This window comes from Hippocampus comes, unplaced genomic scaffold, assembly GCF_001891065.2.
Source record: "Hippocampus comes isolate QL1 unplaced genomic scaffold, H_comes_QL1_v1.1 scaffold298, whole genome shotgun sequence".
Lineage (NCBI taxonomy): Eukaryota > Metazoa > Chordata > Actinopteri > Syngnathiformes > Syngnathidae > Hippocampus > Hippocampus comes.
In genome coordinates, this window is record NW_017805417.1 from 273,048 (window position 1) to 288,170 (window position 15,123).

General features: G+C 44.5%; 2 protein-coding genes across 2 annotated transcripts in view; one reads left to right on the top strand and one right to left on the bottom strand.

Moving 5' to 3' along the window:
* The window catches only part of st8sia2 (ST8 alpha-N-acetyl-neuraminide alpha-2,8-sialyltransferase 2), a 10,212-nt gene extending 2,522 nt beyond the window's left edge, over positions 1–7,690 (top strand). Inside the window, exons 2-6 of the mRNA XM_019873904.1 lie at positions 1,131–1,178; positions 2,462–2,599; positions 2,937–3,194; positions 5,099–5,392; positions 6,460–7,690. Of these exons, the coding sequence (XP_019729463.1) occupies positions 1,131–1,178; positions 2,462–2,599; positions 2,937–3,194; positions 5,099–5,392; positions 6,460–6,772 (1,051 nt within the window). The 3' untranslated portion in view covers positions 6,773–7,690. The remainder of the gene's footprint in view (positions 1–1,130; positions 1,179–2,461; positions 2,600–2,936; positions 3,195–5,098; positions 5,393–6,459) is intronic.
* A 1,625-nt stretch (positions 7,691–9,315) lies between these two features.
* fam174b (family with sequence similarity 174 member B) lies at positions 9,316–13,764 on the bottom strand. Its single transcript, XM_019873906.1, has 4 exons — positions 13,107–13,764; positions 11,543–11,674; positions 10,778–10,818; positions 9,316–10,634 (listed from the first exon to the last, which is right to left on the bottom strand). The coding sequence occupies exons 1-3, from the start codon at positions 13,406–13,408 to the stop codon at positions 10,815–10,817; spliced, it is 438 nt and encodes a 145-aa protein (XP_019729465.1). The 5' UTR covers positions 13,409–13,764; the 3' UTR covers positions 9,316–10,634; positions 10,778–10,814.
* Positions 13,765–15,123: the final 1,359 nt, after the last annotated feature.

Sequence of the window (15,123 nt, forward strand, 5' to 3'; positions counted from 1 at the left end):
ACAACAATGGAGGTCGTAAAAAAAAAAAAAAAAAGTGCGGGAGGCGTCGCTTTAACTCCGCGCGACTCGGCTAACCGGCCAGAGCGCCATTAAGATGGAGCTGAACAAGACCAAAGGAACAAAAGCAAGCACCTTGCTCATTTTTTATCGATATCGTGACAGTAAGTTAAAAATGCTTTCGGCAATGAGGCTATTTGGCTAATGCTCTATTTCCAGTTTAAACTATGAATACTGGCACTTGCTGTATAAAAAAGAAATTGAATAATATGTAATAACACTATCCCCACTATTCGCAGCAGAGTAGCGGGCATTTACTGTATCATCTTAATATTTGGAGACAGTTTAAACTATGAATACTTGGCACTTGCTGTGTGAAAAAAATTGAAAGCGTTAATAACACTATCCCCACTATTCGCAGCAGAATAGCGGGCATTTACTGTATCATCTTAATATTTGGAGCTCTCACAGGGGATCTCATTAGTCTGTTTTTGTGCGTTCTTAATGAAGTGGCCCCGTAAATGCACATCCGAAAGCACATCCGTGCAATTATGCCCCATTGCCAGTGCTCTCAATTTATGTGCCTCCATTATGGTGACATGTCTCCTCATTACAGCAGCAAAAGGGCCCGTGGTGGATTGGTCTAAAAATACCTGCTTAAAGCCTGCCTTTCACCTTCATTCGTTCTTACAAGGAAGGCGTCCACAAGAGTGGAGTGGCAACACGAAGATGATTCCTTTATTTAGCAGCCAAGTGTGGGAGGCCGGACTGGTTCAGAATTTTGTTCACGTCGATGTTAAAATAATGATTCCTTTGCCGTGGGGGTCACAGACACCCCCATGGAATTTATTTTTTTGCGAATTCTTTGCTTGCTTTTCTCCTTTTTTTTGCATTCCACTGATTGTCAAAGTGTCATTGAAGGTCTCAGTAATTTACGTTTATCAGAGGTGGTCTTTGAACGTCTCTTGATTTGACTCGAACAGAGGGATGGGGGGAGGGGCAAGGTGCGGAAGAGAAACGTTTTTTCGAGGAGGTTGGAAAATATCTGCTTAAAAGACAACACTTGGGCTCTTTCTGTGTCTCGGAGCTGCTGCACAAGACATTAAATCAAAACGCTTGTTTTATTCTTCTAGAAAAAGCAGCCAGTCAACGATGAAGCGGCTCTTCCCGAAACCACGCAGGTCAGTCACGCAATCATCGTCGCAGGCGCACCTGCTTATGATGTGAATGAAAGGCGACGGGCTGATGGGAATCCGGTTGCCGCTGCAATGTTATCGTCGGTTGGCAGCCTCGAATAGCCAGCGAGGGCTTCTTACTGAGGATCTGCTTACACTTGATTTGGAGGAGGCAGCTGCGATGTCCGCCAAGAGGCCAAATTCACCGTCCACGTGACATACCGGACGTCTCCTTTCACAAGCAGATCCCGGAAGTGATTTCCAAGTTGCTCAAATTACAAACTCAAATGCCAGGGCATTGAGCAACTTTGAAGAGCTAAAACACATATAAATGAGGCTTTTATAAGTGTATTGAAAAAAAAAAGATCCTGAAAAAAATGCGATAAATTAAAAAAAACAACAAAAAAACTACCGGTAGGCGAATAGGTGTCAAACCGTGAGTATGCGGCCGTTCTTTTTCTTTTTTTTTAATGCTGACTTGCAAACGAGGATAAAGAGGAATAAACCACGGGATAGCGAAATGCATCTATCATATCTGAGGCTTACTTGTACCAAACAAACCAAACGTTGATGCTAGGTTTGTTAGCCCGTCTCAGGTGTTTTCCATTGTGTTTAGCATGAAGCTAATGCTTCGTATTCCAGTAAACTTCACGGTAGGGGCAAAAAACACCTTGAAGCGGGCAATGGTTCATAAGTCGAAAAACTTGTAGGTTGGAGTGCTTGTAAGTCAAGGTGCCACGCTACAGAAAATGAATTAATTACCCTCAACCTAACCACGCAGAAAAAAAGAGGTTTGTAATTGCTTGTATTTTCGTTTAAAGACAAAAATCAAATAATCTTTGTTGCCCAAACACTTGTATATAATAATAAATAGATTGCCCAGAGATTATTTGATTAAAAAAAATGCAATCAACAATGACTACTTTCCTATTGAGGTTTTATTATGTTTTTGACTCAGGGGTATGCGGATACTGTACTCTTAATTTGTGGTTTCCAAGCAGTTATGAGCAGTGTGGGGTTTACAAGGGGGGTCGTCTGGGGCCGCTCTCAAACCACCACGGATCCAGACATTTAAGTCTCATTCTGACTCGCTTCTTTTCATAAAGTGTGTAAGTCATGGAATTGAACAAACCAAATCATGCAGTAGTGACAGCGACCAGCGGTGTCATTTCTAATTACTTTCTGGTATTTTTTCCATTTACAATCCCAAAAGGTCAGACTGTGCTCAAGTTTCAAAAAAAAAGAAGAAGAAGAAGAAGCAACAAATGTGGCCTTGTGTTTGCATGCAGAAAGACGTCCAGACGCGTTGGAAGCACGTCATTGCCGAGACCGGCTGCGATAAATCACCTTGAGCCAGGCGACAACAGCAGCGGCAAGCTGGCGTCGTCTGGCTGGACCTTCAACAAGACCCTCTCCAAACTCATCAGGTAGCCTCCTCACTGTCACTTTCGCTTTATTTTCTTTGCACCATACGGCGGTACCTTGACCTGAGTTTCGTATGTCCGTTGGCCAAACTCGAATCACACATATCTCGAATCATCTTTCCTCACTGCAATGAGCGGAATTGCCGTTCATCCATTCAAGCACCCAAACGTCAAATTGGAATCAGAAGTGGAGTTGTAAACTTCACTGCTGCCATCTCACAGATGGAAGTCAAATCATTGCTAATAAAATAAGCCCCAGCTCCCCAAAAAATAAAAATCCACCACGCGACGACTGGTATCGTTTTGAGGCATTTGTCTTTTTTTTTTCGCCCTCCCGCAGGAAGAACGTGCTAAGATTCCTGGACCCTGAGCGAGACATCTCCATCCTGAAGGGCTCGCTGAGACCCGGAGACGTGGTCCACTATGTTTTTGACCGCCACAGCACCACCAACATCTCAGAGAATCTCCACCGCCTTCTGCCAAGCGTGTCGCCCCTGAAGAACCGCCACTACCGGCTGTGCGCCATCGTCGGCAACTCGGGGATCCTGCTCAACAGCAGCTGCGGCTCCCAGATCGACTCCCACGACTTTGTCATCAGGTATCGCTTCAACTCGGGCCAGAACTCGTTTTGTGCTTTTTCTTCCGCCACAAAATCAACTCACTCCAAACTGTAGTATTATGGAGGTACTACTATGTTTGTCCTGCAGATCATTCCAAGTTGCAAGAAAAAAAAAGGGCCGAGTCACTTTAGAGTGCCATTTCAGAAGCGCACCGAAGACATGTCTGCCATCTAGTGGTGTTTGGTGATATTGAAACTTAAAACTACACTCAAACCCACGCATTGGCACAGTTTGACACCACCAGATTTGCATATTGCAGATTATTTTCGATTTTTTAATACTTTTTGGTCCTATTTGAGATCCCCCCCCCCATTTCCCCCCTATTTTTGTGTAAAATGAATGTTTCAACGTGCTTTTTGAAGAATTATTGGAGAAAAAGAAATTGGGCCCCTCAGAGTCCTGGCTTCGGGCCACATGCATCCTTCGCTGCTTTAGAGGCCAATTTCTTTGCAGCAAACTTTGTTTGGACTCCAAGTTGAAGAACTTTTGGAGTGTTTGATGTCGGAGGTTCCGCCGCATTGGCGTCGAGCGCAGAAGTTTCCACTCGGGCTCGCTTGTGAGGCCACGTGCAATTTAAAGTGGGCCGTAATGAAAATGGAAAAGCAAATTGGCTTTCGCTTTGTCTCCTCCGAATTGAATTGGCGTTGGGAAGTGAGGCCCGTGTCTCACTTTTAATTCAGGTTTGGAGTGGTTTCTCCCCGGGAACTTTGAAAGAGGCTGCTGAAGCTTTTTTTTTTTCTCCATTCAATTCAAAGCCACCATAATCAGACGGGGCGCAATTAACAGCACAGTTATATGTAAGATTGGCTTTTTTTTTTTTTTTTTTTTTTTTTTTTTGGCGCGCGCCCCAGATGAAGCCGGGCACTCTCGGGGGTCCCGTTCTCATTTACTTGCGACTTGCGTGTGTACGTGAATCCGTCAGCCGCCTCGGATTACGGCTTGGCTTTCACCGCGGGAATGGCAGATTGCGCCATTTTTTTTCCCCTGTCGATGGAGGGCCATAAATCTGTCTGCGGTGCTCATGCGATGGCAGACGCCAACAACAAGTGTCCCGCTTGCTATTCCGGGCCCACCCCCACTCAAGGTGACAGCATGGGCAACACCTGGCGTGAAGACAGCGGGACGTCAGCACTCCCGACCAGCTGACGGATGGCATGCCGGAGAAGGGCCGCGACCTTTTGATTAGCTTTTGCTTTTCCTTGATTTCTTTTCGTCTCCGTCCACTGTACGCTGTCTTTGCTCTTGTCTCCGGCATGCTGATGAGTCAAGGTCATGACTCGCCGACACGCCGGGCATAATAATGACGGTTGGCTTGGCTGAGAGCAAACAAAAGAGAGGAGGTTTTTCTCGAGCGAGCCCGAGAATTGTCTCGGCTCGGCGTGCGCGTCAGGCGGCCGGATCCATGTCGGCTGAGCGTGTAGAGCGCAGGTGTCAAACTCAAGGCCCGGGGGCCAGAGAGATCTGGCCCGCCACTTCACTCTATGTGGCCCCGCCAAAGCAAATGATGGGCATCAAACGTCATGTTTCTTGCTCAATACCAATAATGCAAATGGTCTTCACTTTTAAAAATGTTGAGATAGAGCAAGAATTTCTTTGCTTCCAAATCCCTCTTTTAAAATCAATTTAACTTTAGAAAACATTTTCAAACGAATTTAACATGATTACTGGTCCCCGATTTCAAAACTAGTCTTTCATAGATATGTTGCGTGTTAGTAATCGGAGACAAACCAAACGTTTATTTGACTTCACACTGTGAACTTCAGTCAGAATGGCCCTCCACCGCGCACCGCAGCGAGCTGCTTGGCGATCACGCGACTGAATGAGGACAGCGGAGGAAGCGAGTACGCTTGTCCATCTCGACTTTGCTTTGCTTCGTTTGAAGGTGCAACCTGGCACCGGTGGAGGAATACGCTGACGACGTGGGCCATCGCACCGACTTGGTGACCATGAACCCTTCGGTGGTGCAGCGAGCTTTCCGGGATCTGGTGGACGACGAGTGGCGGCGGCGCTTCGCGCGGCGCCTCGCGAGCCTGAGCGGCAGCGTGCTGTGGATCCCGGCCTTCATGGCCAAAGGCGGGGAAGAACGCGTGGAGTGGGCCCTGCGCCTCATCCTGCGGCACGCGGCCGACGTGCGCACCGCCTTCCCCTCGCTGCGCCTGCTGCATGCCGTCAGAGGGTAAGGCGCTACTCGTCACCGAACCAAGTGGGGGCGGCGGACGGCAAGCTGCTGCCCGAGAACTTGTTTGGAATTTTGATCACCCGAGGAAAACGATACAATGCGGCTACCCCATTCTGATTTTGGCGATTTTTATGATTATTTTTTTCTTTCCCAAAATGTATTTCACTGAACCCGGGCGAGCTTGATTAAACCAAATAGGATCATTAAACATCAACACGGTGCAGCTAGCATATGGTTGGCATCGCAGGAAATCCTCCCGCCTACCGAATGGTCAATTTTCAGGAGACTCGCGAGAATGTTTGTTCAGCCGTCAACGTCGCATCGTCAAAGAGAACAAGCCACGCTTTGGTCAATAATTGGGAAAAAAACGACACCCGCATGTGTGGACTGACCATCATGTTTTGTTTCACTTTACAGGGACTTTGAATGGTCGAAACAAAAAAAAAAAAAAAACACGACACCAAGAACACGTACTTTTTTTTTAAAGGCATTTTTAGCTTCTGCAAATAAATCCTCATGAATCTCACGGCACGCCAGCAAACGAAAATGGCGCTCGACAACACGACAACTTTTATGGAACTTTGCTAGCGCTTCATTTTGGTGTCATGGGGCCATAAAACTTTGTTCCGGAACTTTTGGACTCATCTCTGAAGTTATTGCAAGCAAGGCTTATTTATGCCAGCAAATATGAACTATTATTCACTTGAAGTTCATTTTATCATGTCTGCTGCAGGACTTTTCCTCACTTGAAAAGTGGGCGGCTTCAAACAAAAGGTCCTCTGTCCTCTGTTGCGCAACACATCTGGATAGAAATGCTATGAAATTGAATTCTCAAGTCTTGTCTCATGTTCATCTTTTGACCAGAAAACCAAATGCCTTCAGCATACACCAAAAACACAGGAATTGACCTGGCCATTCCAATACTTTTTGAGGGGACTGTCTGCATTCACGGCATTCAGATTTTGAGATGCTCTGTGTCGGCTAATTAAAAAAAAAAACAACAACAACAACCAAAACAGTGAGCTTAGTTGGTGCCGTTAATAAGCTGCTGTCTTTATTTCTAGCTACTGGCTGACCAACAAGGTCCACATCAAGCGTCCGACCACAGGGCTCCTCATGTACACCATGGCGACGCGCTTCTGCGAGGAGATCCACCTCTACGGCTTCTGGCCCTTCTCACACGACGCGGCGGGCAAAGCGGTCAAGTACCACTACTACGACACTCTCAAATACGAGTACACCTCCAGCTCCAGCCCGCACAGCATGCCTCTGGAGTTTAGGACGCTGAGGGCTTTGCACCACCAGGGGGCGCTGCGGCTTCACACTGGCAATTGCCATGCGCAGCCAGAGTTGCCGAAGGAGAGCAGAAACAACTAGCTCATGGAAGATTACCATGGAAATACTTTCTAGTCTGACCATGTAGGCTTCTCTCACGGCAGCACCTTTTTTTAGGTTTGTTTTTGTTTTATATGTGTGTATACAACTTATTTGAGGTTAAATTGACATAGACGTTTTGACTGGGACAATAGAACAAGGATATAAGAAGACACATCCCAACACGTGATGCTTCTCAAACTTAAAAAGTAGCACCACCTTGACCAGGATTCAGTCGCCTCCCTTATCATCAAAAATGAGGCCGGTTCAATTCCTATAAATTCAAATATTATAAGCCACAGTAACTTTATGCACAAGGAGCTCCGGTTAAATATAGGGAAATTAAGTATTTAATTAAAATACACAAGTTCAATCAAAATTATACCTAAATGCGTCTTTATAAATATGCAGTTCTTAAAGATTATAATTACAAACGGACTGCCCTTGGGCTGTGATGTTTTTTTCCTTTACCGCTAGAGGGAGCCCGCGTACCACTAGTGAGACTCACTCAATTCCTTGCACAGAAGTCCAGGCGGTCCTTGGTTTACGACACTGTTCGATTCCTCCAGCGGTGAAATAACACAAATGTGGAAACGGATTGTAGCACGAGTCATAACTGGCAATTATTTGTGTAAAAACATTCCCCGGGTCAAAATATGAAACAAACGAAAACCGTAAGTACAGGGTAACTGAGCGCACCTTCTTGTGCCTCGTGAACGTGTCGTCTTACACGGCTGCATTCGCTTCATTGCCTCGTATGTCGGGACTGTCGTGAAGTGAGCAGCCCGCGAAGCAGTGCCTTGAGATAAGAGTTTAAATTCTTGTTTGCGCACCTCAAAATATTCATCGATCATATCTGCCCCCATTTAAATGAATGGAATGTGATTTACCCAATCGAAACCCCCACCCGACCCATTTTTTTTAAAACAATTAGCACTCTAAAATACAGACCTTCTTAAAAACATACTGTATTATAATTAAACTGAATGTAAAAAAAAAAAACATTGTTTTTGCTACATTTTTTACTCCACTTCAATGGACATTGTGCTTCTCCTCCTGATATGCACACCTTGGCCACCTGGGGGCAATATAATTCAGATAAGACAGTAAAATCAGCACAGTAAGCCACAGTAATCTAAGTTTTTTTGGGGGGAGAGAATAAATTTCCGTCAACATGCTTAAACAGTTTAGCCGGTTCGATTGAGTTTTGCATTGTTTGTTCGTCGTCGTGTAACAAACGATTTGAATTGGAAAATCGTTTTTTTTTTCAAAATATACAAGTGGAACTGAATCATTCCAACTGAAAATATTTCACGTTATATGGAATATGGAATGGTCTTTTTTGGGCGAGAAGTAGCTTTGAAGGAAATGGCATGTTTACACTGCGGAGAGGTTCATACGTGTGTGTAAAATAACAAAACTCATTGCATCCGGTGAATCCAAACTCGTCAGTCAGGTCACTCGAATCTCAAGGCCCCGCTGTCTTCAGAACTAAGGGTGGAGAAGATGAGCGATGCAGACATTGATTGAAGTGATGAGTTTCCAACCATATTTCTCCTGCAGTTTACAGTTTGCCACCAGATGGCAGCACTAAAAGCAGAATAGAAATCTTGCAAGCGGTCCTTTCCACTGCCATCTCTGACTAAATGGTGAACTTTTCAAAACAGAGCCCTCCTTTCACAAATGTGCTGCATCACCCCGGGGAGCGGAATGAAGTATTTTCATTGAGCTTCCGCAATTAACAATGTCAGGGTGTGTCGCCGCTGTCCACACAGCCCGCGTTTGCTACAAGCAGGATATTAGAAGGAAGTCGGAATATTGAAACGTTATCACATTGACTTTATTCTCACGTCATCATTTCAGTGTGGGCCGAACACTTTTTTTTAAGCGATAAAAGGGGTTCCTGGTTAAAAGGTTCGATGTTTACCTTGCCTGCCTAAAACTTCCAAACAAACAAACAAAACAAAAAAAAGAATCTGAATGTGCAAATTAATGATGTAAACTTTTCTATGATTTCAAAATGAGCTTCCAAGCTTCTGTTATTTAACTAAAACACTTTTTTGTGTCAATACCATTTAGCTTTTTTTTTCTTTTCTAGAAGGCAACTCATGTTCAGGACAGAGAACCTTTATTCTTCCAGGGGCCGCATCAAATGATCAAAGAGGCCGTTCAGGTTCCCCTTCCGCTCACGTGGATCCTCAAGAGATCCAAAAGCGTGTGACGCGATTGTCGCGGCACAAACCACGAAGTTGAGATTAGACGTAAAAGTTGCGCGGCAGATGTTGGCGGTCTGGAGGAAATGACTGGCATTGTGGAAAACAGATTGAAGCTCATTTTCCTGACACTGACCGCCAGCCTCGCCTCGACGCCGTTTTCTCTTTCGCTTGGCGTGACGTCATTCCGGCCAACACGATGAACGTTTGCATGCTTTGCCTGAAGCTTCAATGGGGGATCTTTGACTACAGGACAGAGCCGTGTTCACTGACGACAACATGAATGTATTTTTGTCATGCGGGGTAAAAAAAAAACAATCCTAAAACGAGAGAAACTGGAAAAGGTGGTTTTATTTCACAAAAGGAAACAAAGGAGGCCACGTTTGCAAACCGTTCAGGGAAGCCGCTGCAAAATTGGCTCCACTTTTCAAATAGCTCACCCAGGTTAGCAGAAGATGCTGCTCAAATTAAATCCCAGATGCGATTCATCGCTTGAACTTTTTTTTAAGAGACAGCACAGTTGGCCAAAACCGCGTCACATTTGCTGTGATTTCAGATCGACGTTTGACTATGAGACAAGCCCCACCAGACGACATAAAATGTGTTTTCTGAACTTTGTCTGACATTCCACCCTGCAGCCTTGTTTGTATCGTCACAAATGGACAATCAGCGATGATGCATTTTCAGTTGAACAACGGTTGGTTTCACAAAGAACCAAACAGAGGAATCGAACACAAACTTTTTTGCACGAATGTGAATAATAGACAACAGAAGGTCACTTATTCAAATGATCTTGTTGGAGTGGTGCTTGATTATTTAGAATCTTTGCACTTGATATTATTTCAGAAAAGAAGCCGTGTTTCACATTGCTTAGATTTTTTATTTTTGGGTGGGGGGGGTTATTCCATTGATATTACTTTGAGAAATAATTTGGGGAAACGAATTCACTGAAGCGAAGCAAATATCGGATTCGAAGCGCATTGTCATGTTTGAAGCCTTTCCTTTGACTTGAACTCTGTCTGTATGCAGATTAAGAAAACGGATCGCTTGTGTCGTCGCATTGTGGCCTAAATTGTATTCTAACTTTTTAAACCCCCCCCACCCCCAAAAAATATATATAGAACATACAATAACCCAGTTGCCTCGATTCTAGATCATCACATTATTACTATGAATGGGATAACTGAAAAATCTACAGACATGAAGAAAACAAAAATCTTTGAAAGCACATTGGTCATTTTTTAAATTGAGATTGTGACAGGAAGTTAAAAATTACTTGGGCACTTATGCTCCAAGGGTCATAATATAACATATTAAATTAAACTTTACAGTCTGAATTATTAAGTAAAATCTTCCCCAATCCGTTGATGAAAAAAGGATGTCAATTGTGGAAGTGCTCCACAGTCTGCCACAAAAAAAAAACAAAAACAAAAAAAAAACGAGCCAACTACAGACGAGTGTTCTTCCAATCGGTAAGCTACGGCGGAATTAGCAGCAAATGAGTTCACACGTATCGTGACAAATGTAGCGGCTTCCCCTGATGTGCACTAAAGACGGCTTAGCAGACAGATTTGGGATGCAAGTTGAGTCAAAATAGCGTTGATGGTGCCGTGCGCTTTGACGCGTGGCTCTGGACCGCGGACGTGACGGAGTCCACGGCGCACGCGCACGGCAAATGCAGATCGACAACAACATCGTTCCTTCCGCGTGAAGTGATGTGAGACGATTCAACAAGTCGCCGGCCGGAGCCGTTGGGGGACAGAAAGACGAGACGCCGCGTAGGTTGATCCAAAAGCAAACGAGGTTGATGGAAACGTCAAGGCCTGACAAACTCACCTGTAAGAAAGCAGAAAAGGATCTCAATCGAGGCCCCGCGAAAAGCAAAGTGCAGGAAGGGCAGCCAAACAGGACGCCGGATCTTCCCTTGAGGAACGCGAAGGAACAATAGGACGGAAGGGGGGAAGCATGACGTCACCGTCGGATCTCCGTGGCTTTTTTTTCTTTTGTTTTACAAGCGTAGTTTGTCAGCGTGGACCTAAGAGAGCTTCACTTTTTTTCTGTTTGCTTCAAAACAGTCCACGAAGGGCACTTTTTGGAGCACAAAAGGCAAACGAGGTCGCGGTCTGACCGTCAAAATGAGGCAACTTGGCGCCGGACTTCAAAGTATCAAGGCTCAAAGCCGCTCTTCTGTGAAATTGGCTTCGGCTCTGGTGCGGAAGTTGGCCCCAATGATTTGTTGGGCCAGACTCCGTGTGGCGTTTGCATGTTTTCCCCGTGCCTGCACGGGTTTTCTCCGGGTACTCCGCTTTCCTCCCGCATTCCCAAAATGTGCACAGCAGGTTAATGGGACACTCGAAATAGTCGCGTGGTATGAGTGTGAATGGTGGTTAGTCTATGAGTGGCCTCCTGGCAATCGGCTCAGGGTGTCCCCCGCCCACTGCCAATATTTAATATACGCAAGATAGTACTCCGATCTGTATGCAAAGAAAAAAGAAAAGTGGCTTTTTCAACAGATGGCCTGATGTCGCGAAACTTCAGAGTTCCGTTTTCAAGGGCAAACCTGTAATTGACGTCAAACAAAGTGGAGTCGTCCTCGTCATCATTTTCGTCATTGAGGGGGGCCATCTCAACTCGCTCAGCGGGGGTCGTGATGATGTCATACTTTCGGGTTTTCCTGATTCTTCGCCCAGATCTGTCAAAAAAACAAAAAAACGAGTCATGATCACCGCATTAAAGACACTATTTTAAATGGTTTAACATTTTTGACTGACAGCAAATGAAATCATTATTTGATCCCCGCCCTGAATTTCTTATATCGAAGCAAAGGAAGACACCTTTGATGGTCCTTTCCCTGACTTTGGTGAGGAGATGAAGGACGTAAGGAAAACAAAGTTCAAAACAATCCACATGACAGATCAAATCATTCTCCTTTCACTGGACTGAGATGCAAATTCAAGTTTTTTTTTTTTTCTTCTCACAATTACCACAAACATGATATGGATGCAACCACCCATTCTGTGAGCCCCACACAACTGCAAGGCATCCGTGTTTGTAAACTGGCCCAAAACATGCGACGGCGTTTCAAAGGATTCATTTTAGAGCAGCAGCGCTTGACGAAAGAGGTTTTTCGACTCAGGCTCCGCAATTCCCAAACATCACATGAAGTCAACACAATCACATGCTCCCAATTGAGCCAAATGAGGCCTGACACAAACACAACTCTTCAGTCCCAGGTGTCAAATGAATCATTCTTTATAAATATTCTCCTAAACTACTTTGCGCTTGTTAGGATTAAAACTATGTGGAGAAACACAAATGTATTTCGATTTACATTCATGAGAGGAGATTTATCAGGCCAATTTGTCACCGTGAAGCGGAGAGTGACACATTTTATCACAGACGTAAGAAACAATATTAAAAATGTCGATTTACAGTATGTTCATATCGGTGTCCTTTGAATGCATTAAAACGATTCTCTGGTTAGATAAGAATTCTCTTAAAAGGATTTTGAGTGCGTGCACTTTCTCTAGCTCAGGAGATCAACTGTTCAAATTCTCACTCTTTCAAGATGAACATTAATATTCTAAATCTTTGCACTACAAGCATGGGAGGGCTGCCAAAGGAGTGAATGTCTCCCCCCCCCCCAATAATTCCTGAGACTGTCATTTTTTACTCTATGACCATTTAGTAATTTCAGAAAAAAGACAACACATGAACACCGTCTGGATATTTTCTCTCCTGGCTCTAAAGGAGGGCTTGATTTATACATAGGAAAGATGAGAAAATAACATACAATAATATATTTTAGAATATTACATTCGACGCTTGGGGGGTGGGGGGGGCAAATGGGGCTTCACAAATTTGAAAGACGCTTTTAATGTCTTCCCTTTGCTTTGACTTGAAATGTTTTGTTTATTCATGCCTTTAAAAATGTGTCCACTTTGTCTTTGAAATGTGGTGAACTGTTTTTTACATGTCGTGCTTTTAGACGTGTGAAGCACATTGAGTTGCCTTGTGAGTATGAAATGTGCTCGAGAAAGAAAGTTGGCAAACCATGGCGAAATCTGTCCCAATACTGTAGACCCAACTAGACCCAACGTGCCCCCCCGCCCCGCCCTCCCTACCTGACCACTTTGAAGAGCAGGCAGGTGATGAGAGCGCCGGTCACCACGCAGGTGAGAATGACGATGACTTTCAGCGTGGGCAGGTGCGTCATGATGGACGAGGTTGGCGAACCGACGCCCGCGTGGGTGTCGTTGTTGTGGTGGCCGCCGCCGCCGTCATCGTGTCGGAGGCTGACGGATCCCGAGGCCGCAGACGTCGCGTTCGTCGGCGAGACGGGAGAAAAAGACAGACTTCGGGGCTCGCCGTCGGCCCTCCAAAACGTCACCACGATCAAAGTAAGGGCGAAATAAAGGCTCGCCATTGAGCCGATACGCAAAACAAATGGCAGTTCCTTCCCCCAAAAAACGTCACGTACGCAACGACAGCTGTCACATTATTTGGACTGACGTCCCCCCCCCCCCTATTTTACACAATGAAGACACCTAGGGACACAAAATAGCATCTCGACTAGAATCCGGATTTCCAATAATTTAAATATTAATTTGCATTTGATCCTGAGAAGCGGTCGCTGGTTCCCTTGTGCCGGGTCGGAGGCAATACCTTTGTGGTCGTATTAGGAGATTGGGATTATCCACCTCCTCCGGAAACGCTCAATAGACCGGCCCTCTTATTCCAAATGTGTGACGTAGCAGTTCAGTGACCCCTTCAAGAGAGACTCGGAATTGCTATTATCCACGACTGACGTCACTGGTTTAATGTCAACGTCGGAACCAAAGATGAAATCTTTTTAAAGAAATGCAACCATTTCTGTCACTCACGCCCCCCTCAAAAAAATCTCACGGCACACCACCAAACAAAAAAGTTAATTATGTAGTCTATGTCATTTTGTGTCAGTGCATTAAATTGTTCTCCGTGGCATAGATAGAAGAACATACATACATTATTTGTTTTAAGTCAATGTTTTCATTTGGAAAAGTTATATATAACATAGGATAGCCTCGGAATTGCCATATCCGCCACTGACGTCACTGGTTCAACGTCAGCGTCAGAACGACAGCTTCGTGGTGGTCCTTTTAAATGATATGTTACAATTGGTTAATTGTAAATTATTGAAAACTTTACTGCTTATGTGACAAAAGCACCTCATGAAATCAATAAGCAGGATACTGTGCTTAGAAAATATTATGAGATAAGATATCCTTTATTTGTCCCACACTGCGGAAATTTACAGTCTACAGCAGCAAAGTTGTGGGTAGAAAGAAGAAAGAAGAAAAACGTTATGCACATCTACACAGTTTATCAAGACACGTCCCAAGAGCTGTAACAAAAGTTATTGTCCTTATGAAGATCGGAGTCCGTGTCATTTAACAATATATTATGACTTTTATTATTATCATTATATTTTTTGTCATGTAGGACACATGTAAAACTCAAGACCCATGAGCCATAGCGCACTGGAAGCTATTGTACGGAGTCTCGAAAGTGACATGGGGTGGGAAAAAAGAGAGAAACGTGTATCTTGTCCAAATGGGAAACGTACTTTCCAGCGAGCGCTATCTTATTTTCCTGCGTGAACTCGCTTCCTGTGAACGCTAGTCTATTTTCAACCTGCTTCCAGTGCAGTGAGACAATGGCAGCGGAGGACGATTTACATCCTTCCCTCAAAACAGGGACTAGACCAAATAGTGTCATCAACCAATTAAAATATGATAAAAGGAGGATCATAGTTTCTCATCGAACAAGAAAGTTTCTCGTCAGGACGAGAACGTTTCTAGTTAGGATTAGAAACTTTCTTGTCCTAACGAGAAACGTATTTCTTTTTTTTTTTTTTTACTCAATGTCACTTTAGTGGCTCGGTACTCTTGCTATGACGTATTCGTATGTGTTGTGTTTGAGGAGCCCGCCAGATGGCAGTACAAAACAACTGCAGATGCCCGCAAATTGATCCGTGCCTTTCCATCGAAGCGTCCTTCTTGTGGTTAAAGATTCTTTCGCAGCATTTTCATAAAATATCTATTCTCAAAGGGACAAATTGCTGCCTAATGTGCACGCTAACCCCCCCCCCCCACACCCACC

Bases quoted from the DNA above. Each gene is read 5' to 3' on its own strand.
- fam174b (XM_019873906.1), bottom strand. From the start codon at position 13,408: ATGGCGAGCCTTTATTTCGCCCTTACTTTGATCGTGGTGACGTTTTGG. The intron at 11,675-13,106 runs GTAGGGAGGGCG...TTTTTTTGACAG, and splicing joins CTGCTCTTCAAAGTGGTCAG to ATCTGGGCGAAGAATCAGGA.